General features: G+C 47.4%; 1 protein-coding gene across 1 annotated transcript in view; it reads left to right on the top strand.

Annotated features, from left to right (window-relative positions):
* The window catches only part of TTC23L (tetratricopeptide repeat domain 23 like), a 72,172-nt gene extending 60,514 nt beyond the window's left edge, over positions 1-11,658 (top strand). Inside the window, exons 11-12 of the mRNA XM_030888982.2 lie at positions 7,102-7,210; positions 10,132-11,658. Of these exons, the coding sequence (XP_030744842.2) occupies positions 7,102-7,210; positions 10,132-10,241 (219 nt within the window). The 3' untranslated portion in view covers positions 10,242-11,658. The remainder of the gene's footprint in view (positions 1-7,101; positions 7,211-10,131) is intronic.
* The last annotated feature ends 15 nt before the right edge of the window (positions 11,659-11,673 follow it).

Genomic DNA, 11,673 nt, shown 5'->3' with positions numbered 1-11,673 from the left:
TGTTGGTAATCCCTTGATAACCTTGTCTATTTCTTCTATTAATATGGGTCTGTTGAGATTCTTGACGTTCATTGGGGATAGTTTAGGGAGCAATTGTTTTTCCAAGAATTTGTCCATGTCTTCCACGTTGTTGAATTCATTGGGGTACAATCCTTGTACTGTGTGATTATCCTTTTGATTTCATTAGGGTCTGTTGTAATGTCCCCTCTTTCATCCCTCATTCTTGCTATTGAAATTTGTTCCCTCCTTTCTTTGCTTAGGTTTGCCAGTGGTCTGTCAATTCTGTTTATCCTTTCAAAGAACCAACTTTTAGCAGGATTAATTTTTTCCATAATTTTATTTTCCCTCTCCTAAATCACAGCCCTGAATTTTATTATTTATTTTCTTTTGATATTAGTAGGATTGTCCCGCTGACTCTGCTCTAGTTGTTAAATTTTGTGCCAGCATATCAATCATGAACCTCTCTTCCTTTTTCAGGTGTGCATGTATTGCTATAAAAGTTCCTCTGATAACTTCCTTTGCTGTGTTCCCTAAGTTTTGGTACGTCGTGTTCTCATTCTCAATGGTTTCTAGAAATTTCCTAATTTCATCTCTCATCTGTACGCACTCCTTTTGGCTGTCCTCCAAGTCACTGCTGCGGTTCTCTGCTTCCTCCAGTTGATTCTCATGGTTTGTGAGTCTGCTACTAGTTTTTGTTATCTCCTCCCTAAGCTCTTGTATTTCCTTTGGTGTATGGGCTTTATCTCTCTATCATTTCATCCTGTTTCTGTATTGTTTCCCTCATATCCTGTATGACTCCAAGGAGCATTCTGAAAACTTCTCTTTGGCAGCTCAATGTCTGCTTCTTCTATGCATGTCGTTAGATTCAGGACATCTTCTGCCATTGCCTTTTGTTTCTCCTGCCAGAAGGCTGGCAGATTGCTTGCTTTGGTGTAGAACACTGAAAATTGTGGGAGGAATTTCCCTGGTCAGGTAGATCACTGCCGAAGTTGGGCAGAGGTTCCTGCAGCAGCGTGGAATGTTGTCAAGTGTTGGCCAAGCTGCCTCGGGCCATGTGAAGCACTAAGGTATGCGGGAGGAAGTTCCCTCAGTCACGTGGGGCCACAGAGGACAAATAGGAACTCCCCCAGCCACACAGGCAGGAATTCTCCAGGAAGAAGTTGGGCAGAATATCCCTTGGTAGAGAGTGGGTGGGCTTTCCCCAGCCTTGGGCTATGTTGCACAGGATGGAGCTCATCTAACTGGGTGGAGTGCAGGCATAAATGCCCTAGGCTAAGGGGAGTACTCTTTAGGGCGGCAGTGGCCTGTGAGAGAACAGGGAAGAGACAAAGAGGAAAAAAGACAACTAAGCCCTCTGAGACTGTGGGAAGATAGAGAGAAGAGAGGGAAACAAAAGTAACAGTATAACTGAGCCCTGATCCCTGCCCGTGGGGCTGCAAGGGTTTAGTCCCTGCCCCGAGGCAGGCAGCGGCAAGCTGCAGCTAGGTTGAGATAAAGCCCCGGCGCCAGCTCCAAATGGTCCCAGCCTCGGCCGAGACAGTGGCGGGGCTAAGGTCAAACCCTAGCCCGCCTCCACTGTGGCAAGCCAAAAGCTCCCAGCCCCTCAAAACCTTGTGGGTCTGTGCCTGCTTTTCTTTATGATGCACCTTCTGCAATCCAGCAGTGTGGAATTTCCCTCTTAGTAACTTTCCTGGGCTGATTTCTGCAGAGTCCCTCTGGTATGTGTTACTCTGCCGCGATTTTTCTGGAAGTCAACCTGTTAACATTTTTAATAACCCCCATAATTGTGAGGATTGTGTGTGAGTTCTGTGTGGCCACTTCAAGGAATTATTCAACCCAGTAAAGTACAGTGGGAGGGACACAAAGCACCCATATAAGGGGGTAAAGAAGTCTTTGAAGACTCTGCTGTAGTAGAAGTTGAGTCAAGAAAGGTTTTCCTTCCCCTGAAACAAGCTTATATCTCTTTCCTCAAGAACTGCTGAGCAAAGCCGTAGGAGCACTGCCAAAGCCCAGATGTCAAGAACCAGTACAAGGATTGTTCTCTCTGTTTTGGCATCTCGCTGGAGTAATCAATCCCAGATGTCTTGGAAATCAGCTAGTTTTCCACTGTACTTGTGTGCTTCTTACCCCACCTCCTTCAGAGACCCATTGACCACACTCACTGAATTGCCCTCACTAAAATCCAAGCTCTGGTCCTGTGAAGCTGCTTCAAACAAGTTAGAGTAGGACTGCTTCCACTCCGTGGCATGAGTTCACCACAAAATTAGATGACAGCTGCAAGGGCCTAAAGTGAGATCTTAATGTCTCAAAAGAACATTGGAGGGGGGGGGGAGAGCATAGAAAAAACATGTCCCTTTGTAGATTAAGGTGCCCCCACCACCCAGGCCATAGTGATTACCAGGCAGAGGAGAACTGCCGCGGTGGGTTTCTAAGGCTGTACATCTTTAAGGGAGAGTTGAAGAGTAAAGAACATGGTGTGGTGGAAACCACTCCACCACTAGGGTTCCTTTTGTAGTTAGTGAAGACAGCAGTAACTATCTCTGGGGCATGGGACTTGGGAGACATTTACTTTCTAGTTTATGAGTTCCTATGTTATTTGATGTTTTTAAACCAAGTCAGTCTCAAATTGGGGATAATAACCATAAAGATAAACTTTTAGACGTCGATGTATATCAAGTATTAAGAGACAGTACAAGCTCACATTAAGAGGATGGTCTGGAGCTCTGCTAGCCATGGTCTTTGTGACTTGGGGAAAGTCGCTTTGCCTTCCTTGGTCCCTCCACTGTCAAATAGAAATAGTAACTTCAGAAGGCGGCTTCACTGCCCCTTCACGCTACCATGATGTCCTTCTCCAGGGACTGGTCTCTCTAGTACATGTCCAAAGTACATCAAATGAAATCTCAACGTCCTTGCCTCAAAAGAGCATTCTGACTACACTATATTCATCCGAGACAGAGATGTTTGTTATATTGGCAGTCCGTGGTATTTTCAATATTTTTCACCACCACATAACTCAAATGCATCAATTCTTCTTCAGTCTTTCTTGTTCAATGTCCAACTTTCACATGTGTATGAGGCAATTGAAAATACCATGGATTGGGTCAGGTGCACCTCAGTCCTCAAAATAGCATCCTTGCTGTTCAACACTTTAAAGAGGGCATGTGCAACTGATTTACACAATGTGTCTTTTGATCTTTTGGTGCTTCCATAAACATTGGTTGTGGATGCAAGCAAGATGAAATCCTTGAAAACTTCAATCTTTTCTCCACTAATCAAGATGTGACCTATTGATCAAGTTGTGAGGATTTTATTTTCTTCACATTGAGTTGTAATCCATCCTGAAGGCTACCATCCTTGATCTTCATCAGCAAGTGCTTCAAGTCCTCCTCACTTTCAGCAAGCAAGGTTGTGCCATCTGCATACTGCAGGTTGTTAATAAACCTTCCTCCGATCCTGATTCCACATTCCTCTTCATATAATCCAACTTCTCTAATTATCTTCTCATAATATACATTGAATGAATTGTAAACGGATACAACCCTGATGTACACCTTTCCTGATTTTAAGCCATGCATTAGTCCCCTTTTCTGTCAGCCCAACTGCCTCTTGATCCATGTATAAGTTCTGAATGAGCAAAATTAAATGTTCTGAAATTGACATTTTTTTCTTCAAGGCTATCCATAGTTTATTATCCCCAGAGTCAAATACCTTGGCATAGTCAATAGAACAGAACTAAATATCGTTCTGGTATTCTCTACTTCCAGCCAAGACTCATCTGACATCAGCAGTGATATCCCTTGTTCCATGTTCCCTTCTGAATCAGGTCTGAACCTCTGTCAGCTGTTAATGGACTGCTGCAACCATTGTTGGATGATCTTTGACGAAAGATTACATGAATGTGGTGTCTGATATTTTTCTATAGTTTAAGTATTCCGTTGGCTCACCTTTCTTTGGAATGGGCAAAAATATGGATCTTTTCCAGTCAATTGGACAAGTAACTGTCTTCCAAACTTCCTGGCATAGATTAGTGAGTTCCTGAATAATTCGTCAGATTTTTGAAACATTTCAGTTGGTATTCCCACAATTCCTGAAATCTATCATGTTGTTGGCGAATCCTTTCAGTGCCACTTGGACTTCTTCCTTCAGCCCCATTGACTCTTGCTTATAGGCTACTTCTTGAACTGGTGGCATGTTAACTACTACTTTTTGGTACAGTGACTCTGTATGTTCTTTCTGACATCTTTTGATGCTTCCTGTATCGTTCAATATTTTGCCCACAGGATTTTCTAATATTGCAACTTGAAGCTTGCATTTTCCCCTTGAGTTCTTTCAGTTTAAGATTGGCTGAGTGTGTTCTTCCTTTTTTATTTTCTCACTCTAGGTCTTTGCATATTTAATAACATTTTACTTTGCCTTCTCAAGTCAGGCCAGCCTCGGTTTGAATGCAAACTCTACCATTTCCTATGAGACATTAGACAAGTTACTCTCAGGCTCAGTTTTTTCATCTACCAAATGGGAGTCAGATTACATTCTATAATATGGAAGTGTTTACATGTAAGATTATTCACATAAAGCATTTAGCATAGTACTGGTATAGAGAGTCAGGCTCAAGAAATCTTAGCTGTTTCTGCAACTCTCGCTAGTCATCCAAACTTAGTGAAATAATGAAAACCCAGAGCATCCCTGACACACATCTCTGGGACAGTGCAATGTTGAGAACTTACTTTGATAGAACTTTGATGGATCTTAAGCTGAAGAAGCCAACAGAAGGAGCAAGGGAAACATCTCTCGTTATTGGCATGGAAAGTGCCTCAATGCCCATTCCTTCTTTCCTGGCCTACTGCCCTCATGGTCCTGGGGACATCATGGAAATATAGCCTCTTCTGGGCTGGCGGGGTTGCAGAGGGAAAGCCAAAGAGAAGTGGAGTGGCATGGGGATTGGGAGTGATGATCTGTGGGAAGCGAATCGGTGGTATTGAGCAGGTTCTGGGTCAGCCGAACCACACTTGGCAAGGCCTTGGTGATAAAACTCTGCTCCACCTACTATACTGTTTCTAGGCAGCTGGATGACTGGGCTTTCGCTATGCTTTATGAGTAAATTCCCAACACCCTCTGCCAAATGAGAGGAGAAACGATTTGGCCCAGCTTTCCTATGGAAGGAAACTTGGTGGCACAGCAGGTCAAGTGGTGGACTGCTGAAAGGTTGAAAGGTTGGCAGCCGAACTTGCCAGCTGCCCCTGCAGTCGTTGGTGTGGATGGGTGGGAAGCGCAGAGTGGCGCCAGCAGTTGGGCACCAAGTGGCATCTGCTTTTCTCTATCAGGACGGCCAGTGCCGTTGGTTGAGGCAGATACAGAGGTGTTTTTGTTGTTGTTAGATGCCATCGAGTTGGTTCCGATGCACAACAAGCCTCTGGACCACAGAACAAAACGCTGCCCGCGCCCCACCATCCTCACAGCTGTTCTCATGTTGGGCCCATCGAGGGGTTTGGATGTTGCCTCTCTGGTTTCTAATATCCATGTTACACAGAACACACAGACAACATTCTGATTGAAGGGTTTCCTAGGGACGTTAACAAGTTTTCCTGTCAGGACATGTTGCAAACTTCGTTCAAGTCTGCTAAAAATATGCCCCCAAAGGGCTTACCACGCCATGCTGTAAACCTCCACCCGAAGGCATTCGTGTCCAGCTCTTCAGTCACAAATCCAGCTCTCAGAATTAAGTTCCCAGAAGCATCTCATTTCAGTAAGCACCAACCCGCAGGCACTCAGCTCTACTTCCACAGGGCAGCACTCCCAGTTTCCCGAATCATGTGCCCCGAGGGACCCACTCCACAGGCCAGCCTCCTGCACAAAAGCTCTCAGCCCTGCTTGCTCCATTAGTTGGGAAGTCCACAACGGCTCCATGCTCGGGCTCTTGGTTCTGCTGCTGCTCCTCCGATGGTACAGCTGTCTTCTGGATCCAGGAGGTTTGCTGCAGAAGCATCTTTGGTCCAGAGGATGCACTCCAGTCCTGGCTCTGGTGATGAGATGCCTCCTTCTGCTTCTCAGAGGGCTCATTTCATACACAGCAGAATGGCATTCCAGGGAATCTTGTTCACAATTACTTAAAGGTGAATCTTATAAGTATTCCCCCTACCTTCTCACCAGACCGAAGCAGGAGAAGGTCATTTGGTGGGAGTTAGAGACTTAGGCTAGCAAAGCCTATTAAAAAAATGCACTGCCCCTCCATGCATTCTTGCAGCAACTGTGTCAGTCCATCTCCCCAAGGGCCTTCCTCTTCTTCACTGCCCCTCTACCAAGCATCAGGCCCTTCTCCAGGGCCTACTCGCTCCTCGGACTTACGTCTCACCACCCTTGCCTCTAAGGAGCATCCGGCTGTATGTCTTCGGAGACAGATCTGTTTGTTCTTTGGGCACTCCATCCTCGCCAGCCCCATCATTCAAGTGCAGCGATTCCTCTTCAGTCTTCCGTACTCACCTGCTTGGACCTCCCTTGTGGGGAGCAGAGGCCCCGAAGCCACATAGCCAGCGACAGGGGATGCTGTCTTGAACAGAGCCCCAAGGAGCTGGAAAACCAACCGCCCTCTTCCAGGCCCACCAAAATGGACAGGCGTGTCTAGCATGGACTAGAGCAAAAAGAGCACACCTATTTCCTCCCGTGGGGGCAGTGGGTGGGTTAGGGGGCTTGTCTGCCATGCCGTACGGGTGGTGAGCTGGCTGAACTTCCGCCACGTAGTTGGGGGTCCCAGCACAGTGAAAAGGGCATCACACTCTTGCTCAGTCTTGGCACTTGGTTGGGGAATCCCAGCTCTACTCTGAAAACAGCTCTCTAGCCTAAGTCACTTAACCCCCCTTTGGGGCCTGTTGGTCCTCCATCACTCACCCCATCAACAAGCCTCGGGGGAGCCCCTCCTACATGGCTGCTATGCTACAGAGAGAGGAGCTGCAGGTGGGAATGAAGGTAAATCACTTGGTCACCAACCTCAAGAGAACAGCGAGCTAGTCGTGGAACCAGGCCCACGCTGCAGGCTCTGTGAGGGGTCTCAGGGTGAGGGGCGCCGGGACGATGCGTGGAGGCTGACACCTGAACTGTTTCTCGAAGGACAAGTCACAACAGCTCATCGAGGTGGAAGAGAGAAGGCCCTGCCAGGAGGAGGAGTCCTATATGCAGAGGCACAGAGGCCTGACGGAGCACAGTCTGGGGAAGCAGGGTAAGGTCTTCATACATCTGTACCGGAAGAGAACTGGTTCCCGGGGATGCCCCCTGGTTTACCGAGAGAGAGAGAGAGAGAGAGAGAGAGAGATTGAGAGAGGGCAGCTCTGGGAAAAGCCAATCTGGGTCAAATCAAGCTGGAATTAACAGGGCTTTTCAGATGCTAAACTGCACGCTGACGCTTCTGGAGGAGGGTGTTTGCAGGCTTTCTGTATGGCCAGGGAGCCCAGTCTCACAGAGCCTCCACATAAGCAGGGTGTCCAGACACACGCTTGCTTTTGAGCCCTGGAATGGGGTGTTTGGGTAGAAGGGGAGAAGGTTGAGGGGGAGGGTAGAACCGAGGGCAGTAGGGATGGAAGCTCTGGGGTGAGCCCTGTGCCCCAGCTCCTAGAGAGCTGCCAGTGGAATCCTGGGCTGTGTGAAATACACTTTACACCCAGGTCTGGCCTCTCTTGACTCCGCACCCATTTGACTCTGGTGTTGCAGAATGAAGGGGCAGGGGCAGCAGTGACTGGCTTACTAGCTGCCAGCACTTCGCAAGATTTCCAGAGCATCTCTCACTGGTCGCCTCAAGGAAGATGCTGATGGGACAAGGGAGGGGTTTTCTTTTGGAAATCTTCAAATTCGCTAATTTTGAAGGCGGCGTCCTTCTATGGTTTAGAGTCTACAAAGCCTCTTTCTGATTCTTAGGGGTCAGTGAATTCACTTTGTAACTGCCCCCACCTTTCCTGTGGGCTTGCTGAGAACAAAGCAGGTATTAAAAAGCACCCCAGGGTATTTGTACCCACCTGACTTCTTTGGGGGGATGGTCAGTAGTGTAAATTTTGGTGAAGTCAACCATACATGGCCTTTTCCTCAAAGTCGGGATGAAGGGTTGGTGTTGTGTCAGGCAAAGCACGTGGCCCCTGCTGGAACAGAGAGGGTCAGCCCAAACCAAACCCACTGCGTTGATTCAGTGCCCACTCACGGCAACCCTGTGGCCGCGTAGAACTGACCCTGTGGGTTCCTGAGACTGAGCCCCTACTATGCCACCAGGTCTCCGAGGGGCCTGAGCGTACAAGAATAGGTTTGCAGTTTGTAGAGAATTTGGGTCCCACATCAGAGCATAATAAAGTCTTTATCAACAATGACGACCTTCCCAAAGAACTGTGTCACTGATCCTCAGAACAAGACTTCAGCAGAACCCTGGGAACTAACTCTTCATGAGTCAGGGTGGGTAGAGCCCTAAGGTTGTAGTGGTGACCTGCTGGGCTGTTCGAAACCACCAGCAACTCCAAGGGAGAAAGACTTGGCTTTCTACTCCTGTCAATCATTCCGTTTCAGAAACCCACGAAGGGGAGGGTGATCACCAAGAGTCAGCATCTCCTCCATGTCAGAGAGAGAGAGCGCACTCTAAGTCTAGAGAGAGACAGGATGGCTTCCTCATCTGTTGAATCCCTCTCTTAACGTCTCTCTGAGAAGAAATGAGATTGTCTCCAGTGCTTAGCAGAGGTCCTGGCCCTGTTTATAAACAAACATAGCACAAAAACCCAAACTCACTCACAGGAGTAGCTTTTGACCCGCAGTGACCTTGCGGGTAGTAGCCCTGTGCCTCGGCCATTACAGCACCAGGTTCCTTCCTCGGGCCCCACTGTGATCATGTACTGAAGTAGAGCTGTGCTTATTTTATTGACACCTGTGCTCTGACTTTGTGACCTTCTAGTTACATGAAGCAAAAGGAGAGCGGGGCTGGTAACTGTGGAAAGCTCCCACCAAGCTAGTGTGGAGACATCTTTAAAAGTGAGCCGCCAGAAACATGATAGCATCATAGATTCAAGAGCCGGGCGCAATCACTGAAATCTGAAGAAGATACAGTATAGAGCAAGACGAGGCTTTCTACTCCTGAAGAAAGTTACAGTTCTCAAAACCCACAGGGCGTTTCTGCTCTGACCTATAGGGTCTCTAAGCCACTCTTGGGCACTGAGCTCAGGTTTCCTTATGGCCTGAGTTCAGCCAAGGGGATCCTGCCACCTTGTGGTGGGAGCGTGGAATGTCCGAGGCCACCTTGTTGCCATCCCTAGCTGAGTTAGCCTGAGATCTTGGCCAAGCCTTGGGGCTTTATGAGATTCCTGGGCACTTGACTTAATCGGTGCCTATTTTCTCTCAGAATTTTGCATGTCCATTTCTAGTGGAAAGGCTCTTTAGATAAATACGGGTTTGGGACATCGTCACTTTTGCTGTTTGAGGTACAAACAAGAAGTAACTGAAGCACCCGTTAACGGAAGTTGTATGTGTGGACCACATTCTCTCTTAAGAGCAACCCAACCAGAGTCTGAGAAGCTTAATGGTGGGAAATGGGGCAGACAGACCCACTTTTTTCACTGACAGGGCCTTTGGGCTCTACGTCATCAAAACTCATTGCATCGAGTCGATTCTGACTATGACCCACTAGAGCAGGGTTGAACTGCCCCCGGGGGCTTCCGAGGCTGTCCCTTTGCGGGTGCAGAAAGCCCTGCCTCTCTCCCACCACGAGAAGAGGTCACCTGGAAGCCATGGACTGCGTCGAAGGCTCCGAGTGAAGACAGTTATTCCACTGAGACAAAAGCACAGCACCCTGAATGGAGGTGTCGGATCAAATGGGACCTTCACTGCTCTTTCTTAGAGCACAAACCCCCAGTCCTGGCCCCTTTTGGGGGGTCTCTCAGGGGTCAGCATTTGGGGAGCATGGTCGGTAATAGGGGAAAGAGTCCACTGCTTCTGGCTGAGCTCGGCCCAGATAAAACCCTACCATTGCTCACAGAAACCCCCAAACCCAAGCCAGCTGCCCTGGAATCAAATAAAGTACCGTGGTTTGGTGATACGGGACAGGATGGGTCGCTCATGGGGAAAATGCAGGCACAACAACAAAAATCACTCAAGTGGATTTCTCCTTTCCCCTAGGCTTTCTGCTATCGGTACAGAAGATACTATACAAGACAGTCAACAATAAAGCCATCCTGGTTGAGAATAAACACTCTGGATCACAAAGTGTATTTTATCAACAGTTCTAGCAGAAGAGCAGTTTTTAACCAAGGACTCTAAGTCTGACAGGGAAAACGCCCATGAGCCGGAAGAGACCAGGAGCCTGGCCTAGGGGGGAAGGATTGCTTGCTTTGAGTGGCAGTTCCTGGATGCCATGACTTTCCATTTCTCTTTTTCTACCTCTAATCTCATTCTTTTCAGCTTGGGTTTGTTGCTGTTGTTGCTGAATTCTGCGTTGCTTAAGCAGTTTATTGTCAACATCTTAATACACTATTTAGGACATGTTTTTGCTCACAACCTGTGTGAGATCACGGAAAGATAGCTCTCTGATGAAATGTGTGCCCCATCTGCTCTACTGAAGTTAGAGGGACTCTTGTCAATGGAGAAACTAGGAACGAGATTGTTTACATCAGTTGTTCAGCGCCAGCCTGGTAATTATAAATCAAACTTCCAGATTGTCGGCGATTACTGTGATGGGTAATATTGTGTGTCAACCTGACTAGGCTTCCCCGTGGCTTGGCAGAGATTGGACTAACTGCTCTGTTCTTCCACAATGCAATGTAATGGTTCTACATTTGGTGAGCTGGTGGGAGCAATCAATCAGTTGGAAACCAATCTATTTCCTTGGAGGGAACCAAGATATAGAAGTTCTAGAGAACACACGCCCACTATCTTTTCCATCTAACCATCATCCTCTGACATCTGGTTCTTGGGCATGTGAGCCAGCAGCCTGCTGTTGGACCTGTAATGAAGGGAGTAAGGAGAAGCCTCCAGCCTGACTGGGGTTCACAGATTTAGGACTTGCCAGCATCATTTCTCTGAAATGTTTCTCTCTATATTCATAGCTCTTTCTAGATTAGGAGCTGCTATTCTTACCCTAGGATATGATGAATTGACTAAAGTGTTCTCAGAAGAGTTGCTTCCACTTCCCTAGAATGTTAATAGGTTGAATGACGTCTCACCCCATACCCCCAGTACGTGCTGTGAATCCTAACCTCTATACCTGCGAAGATTATCATCTCAATTGAGAATAGGTTGTGTTTTTTATGTTAATGATCCAGTATTAGTAGTGGGTGTGTCGTGAACATCTCTTGAGATCTGAATGTGGTGAAACAGTGGGTAGAGCCAAGATGGGTAAGTTCAATGCCAAGCTACGTGGAGATCTCCAAGGAACCAGGAAAGAAGCTGCAGACACAAGAACGTCCCAGCAGAGCCGGTGAAGAAAGCCTTTTCCTAGAGCGGGCAACTGGATTGGGGTTTTCAGCTTTCTAGACTGTGAGAAAAAGTGAATTCATTTGTTAGAGCCAATCACTCGTGAAGGAGCCCTGATGGGGTAGTGGTTACAAGCTGGGCTGTGTGCGATCCGCATGGTAGGCAGTTCAAAGCCACCAGCTGGGCTTTCCACTCCCTTCAATAGTTAGTCTCGGGTGTCAATAGGACCAGGTATCAAAGAACAAAAAA

The sequence above is a fragment of the Echinops telfairi genome, unplaced genomic scaffold (assembly GCF_000313985.2).
Source record: "Echinops telfairi isolate 266 unplaced genomic scaffold, ASM31398v2 ScPeMD7_7469;HRSCAF=8507_1, whole genome shotgun sequence".
Classification (NCBI taxonomy): Eukaryota; Metazoa; Chordata; class Mammalia; order Afrosoricida; family Tenrecidae; genus Echinops; species Echinops telfairi.
The sequence above is the reverse complement of the archived record's forward strand: the minus strand, read 5'-3'. Positions and strand labels throughout refer to the sequence as shown.